A 5,323-nucleotide genomic window follows, 5' to 3' on the forward strand; every position below is an offset into this window, starting at 1 on the left:
AATAAATAAATAAATACACAATGTTTCACAAATAACTTTTGGTATTTTGAGTCCCCGTTGTATATGAAATCATTAGAGTAACCAGCAAACACCAGCAAATAATTTCTGTGGAAATGATTAAATGAAAGGATGTATAACTTAATCACCTTGTCTAAATGTAATCAGATCTTCTCCCCTTCCTTCCCCAAAATGTTCCAGTTTTGCCTTCTCACTGTTCAAGCCTGATTACCCATGACTCGTTAATGCCATCAGGAACATTTTTGTGCACTTTTGAAAAGAAAAATAAACCTCTATTTGTGTATATTGTGATGTATGACACATGGTTAGATTATAACAATATCTTTCACCTTAAATTTTGGTTAGTATCACTAACAAAAGACAAGACTTTCACTGGTCGACTACTTGTCAGGCAACACTTTGCCGATTTCTTTACCAAATTTCTAGCTGAGAATTTTCAACTTTTGAGAACATTACTTGTGGCCTAACGTGATTTTCATAAAGACTTCTGAATAACTTTAACTGACTTCCTTGACTGAAACATGGGAAGATTTTACTTTCATGATTAAAACTATTTGAGGCTGGTGTGGTGGCTCATGCCTGTAATACCAGCACTTTGGGAGGCCAAACCAGGAGAATCACTTGAGTCCAGGAGTTCGAGACCAATATGGCAAGAACTGATCTTCATAAAAAAAATTTGGCTGGACATGGCAGTGTGCCGTACCTGTAGTTTCAGCTACATAGGAGGCTGAGGTGAGCCATGTTTATGCCACTGCACTCCTACCTCAGACACAAAATGAGGTTCTGGCTATAAAATAAAATACGCAAAATTATTTGGAATTAACTTCACACAATAGGGGGAATGAATAATGTTGCTCAATGTTGAAACAATTCCAGACAAACCTTCTCCCGCGTCTTATCATCAACAGGCATGATATCAAGACCTAATCTAATAATTGTATGACAGTACTTTGTCCTTATTAATTTTTAAAACTCTCAAGATACAACCATCTGCATTCTTTGTGGTGAAATCCTTAATGCCAATAGCATGAAAAATTGTCACCAAGCCAAATGTGGTGGCTCATGCTTGATTTTTCAGCAACTTGTGAGGTCAAGTTGAGAGGATTGCTTGAGTCCAAGAGTTCACGACAAGCTGGGACACAGCTGGGACAACATAGTAAGAATTCATCTCTACAAATAAAAGTAGTAAAAAAAAAAAAAAGGTTAACTGGGCATAGTGGTGTGTGCCTGTATTCCCAGTTACTTGGGAGACTGAGACAGAAGAAACTACTGAGCCCAGGAGGTCGAGGCTGTAGTGAACCAGGATCCTGCCGCTACACTCCAGCCTGGCTGACAGAGGGAGACCCTAAAGTCAACCCTGAGAGTATGTTGGGAATTGTAATATGCTCTTCTATAATTTTTAATGGAAAAATCCCAAACCCAAGAAATGAATATAAATGCAATTCCAGGCAAAATGATTTTTTGAAAGAATCCACTAGAGGCAGATCAATAGACTGAGGCCACCCAGTGTTCCCAAAGAGAACAGATTCAGCACATGATTGATTTAATGTAAATAAATGTAAAACATGTTAGGAATCAAAACTCCATGAGCAAGAGTCCAGAAAAATTCTCACCCATGCCAGAATTGAATCAAATCTGATTGAGTTATAAAGGAGGGGCAGAATGTGAATGAGGTGGGTGGAGAGATCTTCCTCAATAAAAACCCCTTGGAGGTCGGTCTCACTGCAGATCTGAATTGTCCCTGGAAGCAGCTGGAGGTCAGAAGAGAACCTGGTGGAAGAGAGGTGAGTTCAGTTGTATGGAATTGTTTATACTACTCAAATTTTGACAAAGAGAATAGGCTGGGAATGGAGTCATTTCTTAACTAGGCAAGCGTTCTCTGAGGTCAACTCTATGCCATGAACCCTGTATACACTTGGGGACACTGGAACCTCTTTTCTGACAGAAGTAGGTAGGATTTAGTTTTTCACTACCCAGGCTAGAGCAATGACGATCTTGATTTTCTTGACTACCATCAGAAATTGTCAAACTTTATGAGATAGTAAATAGAGTTTCAGCCACTGACTTGTTCAATCCCTCAGATTTTACTAAGGGTTTTGCTTAATTTTGCAAGTTTTTTATCCCATGGCACAAGGGAACTACTATAATAACTCTACTCTCTGTTTCTATGATGTCAATATTTCAGATTCTGCACTAGTGAGAGCATTGATTTTTTAAAAATCATTCTCTGATTGACATTTTACAAGAATGGTACCCTCAAGATTCATCCATATTGCTGCAAATGGCAGAATTTTCCTCATTCATTTGGTTGAATAATACTTCACTGTACATATACCACAATTTTTAAATCAATTTTTTGCCTACAGATAGTTGGGCTGTTTTCATGTTTGGGCTATTGTGAATAATGCTTCTCTACTGTTTTTGCTACTGATTGTACCAATTTATGTTCCCACCAACATTGTATAAAAACTCCTTTTTCTCCACACCCTTACAAACACTTTTTTCTTGTCTTTTTGATTATGGCCAATTAAACACATGTGACATAATATCATCCTATAATTTAATTTGCATTTTCCTGATGACTACTGAAGTTGGGCAGTTTTAGAAATTTGTCTATTTGCATGTGTTCTTCAGAGAAATGCTTATTGAGGTCCTTGGCCCATTTTAAAATGAGAACATTAGTTTTTTTATTGAGTTGTTTGGGTTTCTTAAATATTTTGGATAAATACTAGCACTTTGAGAGGCCAAGGCGAGTGGGTTGCCTGAGCCTGTGGGTTTGAGACCAGCCCAGGCAATACTCTTTCATCACACCCTTACAAACATTTTTTCTTGTCTTTTTGATTATGTCCATTTTAAGTCATGTGACATAATATTGCACTATAATTTAATTTGCATTTTCCTGATGACTACTGGAGTTGAGCACATTTTTAGAAATTTCTCCATTTGCATATGTTCTTCAGAGAAATGTTTATTGAGATCCTTTGCCCACCTTAAAATGAGAACACTAGCTTTTTTATTGAGTTGTATGAATCTCTTTTGGATATTTGTATCCAAAAGAGTTATATGAGTCTCTTTTGGATATTTATTTTGGATAACTCTTAGCACTTTGGGAGGTTGAGATGAGAGGATTTCCTGAGGCTGTGGGTTCAAGAACAGACTGGGCAACTTGCTGAGACCTTATCTCAGCAATAAATAAAAAAGTTAGTAGGGCGTAGTAGTGCATGTCTGTAGTTACAGCTCCTTGGAAGCCTGAGGTGGAAGGATGGCCTGTGTCCAGCAGGTCAACGCTAGGGTGGTTGTGAGCATGCACCTGCACTCCAGACTGAACATAGATGTGTGTTTATTTCTTAGTGCTAGTGATAAAAATAGACAGCAATATCCTTATGCAAGTAAAGATAAAAGTGCCCCAGAGACTCTTAACTATTCAGCTCATGGGAATTCTCATACTGGGCTCCTTTCCCCCAGACGTTGGCCATGGCGGAACACTTCAAAGATGTGAGTCAGTGCTATGTCTGCCGAACTTATCTTGAAGATCCTGTGCGACTGAAGTGTGGGTACGTCTGCTGCCTCCAGTGTGTCAACTCTCTGCCTAAGGAGCTCAACGGGGAAGGTGTCCTGTGCCCCTTCTGCCCTGTGGTCTCTCAGAAGAAGGACATCAGGCCCATCTCCCAGCTGGGGAAGTTGGTTTCCACGGTCAAGGAACTAGAGCCCCAACTGAGAGCTGCTCTGCAGATGAATCCAAAGATGAAGAAATTCCGAGGTAAGAAATCTGTGCAGCCTGTCCTCAACCTATACTGGGTCCTGGAAAAAGCAGCTTTTGTCCATTACATCTCAGCATTAGCTAACCTCTGCAAGCTACAATTTTTGTGCTCCCAAATAATAGCTGTGTGCATGACTCAGTACAGGTTTTCAACGAATCTGTGGAGCTTATAATAATTATGAGAGCAAAGAAGCTTTTTCCTTCGTGTATCTTATGCATTAAAAGGAAATATTTAATCAAAATATTCAGTAATTGAGCCTGGCATGGTGGCTGTACCAGTAATCCCAACACTCTGAAAAATTGAGGGGGGAGGATTGTTTGAGCCCAGGAGTTCGATACCAACCTGGGCGGCAGAGTGAGAACTTGTTTCTAAAAAACAAATAACAACCAAACAATAATCAATGATTTAAGGGGAAAAAAGCTTCTACTATGACTATAGTGAATTTGTAGCAATTATTAATATATTTCATGCATTCTCTACATTAAACTTGCCCTAATTATGGGGCTGGAGAATATTCATAGAAAATTGTGATTTGAGTAAAAAAAGTGGAATACACAAGTGATAGTGAATAAAATATTTGGGTCCTTTTCTTCATAGTGGAAAAAAATCAGGAGATTCTACTGTGTGTTTCTGATGAACTACTATTTTTTTTCTCCATAGTGGACATGACCTTGGATGTGGACACGGCGAACAACCACCTCATCATCTCTGATGACCTGAGGAAGGTCCGTTGTGGTTGTTTCAGACACAACAGGGAGGAGCATGCTGAGAGGTTCAACCCTGCACTGTGTGTCCTGGGTACCCCTCAGTTCACATCTGGGCGCCATTACTGGGAAGTGCACATGGGCACAAGCAATACCTGGGATGTGGGTGTTTGCAAAGAATCTGTGAACCGGCGAGTAACATTCACACTTTCTTCAGAGTTCGGCTTCTGGACTGTGGGTCGTAGGGCAGGACCATGCCTCTGGGCCAGCACTGGGTCTATGACTCCTCTCTGGGTGGGCCCCTGGGTGCAACACGTGGGGGTTTTCCTGGATATGGATATGGGGATCCTCTCCTTTTATAACCTTAGGGATGGATCCCATATCTTCACATTCACCCAAGTTTCTGCTCCTGAGCCACTGCGTCCATTTTTTGCTCATGGAGATGTCACTTGTGATGATCAAGGGTTTCTGAATGTCTGTACTGGGATAAATTAGGATATTTTCAGTTGTGCAATTCACCCTCGGCAAGGCATATCGACCTTTAGACACACACACATCTGAAGGAAATGGCTGTATGCTCAAGACAAAAGCCAGGAAATTTCTGCTTGGTACCTGTATGGTACAAAGTATAGAAGATAAACATTTGTTTTTCAATGAACGATGAATACTGATTATATTGATTAGGAAATTGTTGCATATCAGATATGAGGTAGTGTCATGTTTTTGGAATTTATGTTTGCATTTCTGCTCCACGAAATATTTTTGTTTGCAGATTAATTTGCCGATGTTTTCCTTTTTATTTCTGTAAGATTAATTCAATGTGTTATGAGGATATAAACT

The 5,323-nt window shown here is 39.7% G+C and overlaps 1 protein-coding gene across 1 annotated transcript; it reads left to right on the forward strand.

The window, feature by feature from the left end:
* The first annotated feature begins 3,492 nt into the window (after positions 1 to 3,492).
* On the forward strand, positions 3,493 to 4,978 carry LOC110595040 (ret finger protein-like 4A). Its single transcript, XM_021709442.1, has 2 exons — positions 3,493 to 3,778; positions 4,440 to 4,978. Exons 1-2 carry the CDS (start codon positions 3,493 to 3,495, stop codon positions 4,976 to 4,978), a joined length of 825 nt encoding a protein of 274 aa, XP_021565117.1.
* The last annotated feature ends 345 nt before the right edge of the window (positions 4,979 to 5,323 follow it).

Source organism: Carlito syrichta, unplaced genomic scaffold (genome assembly GCF_000164805.1).
Source record: "Carlito syrichta isolate Samal-C Ts95f unplaced genomic scaffold, Tarsius_syrichta-2.0.1 Scaffold230728, whole genome shotgun sequence".
NCBI lineage: Eukaryota > Metazoa > Chordata > Mammalia > Primates > Tarsiidae > Carlito > Carlito syrichta.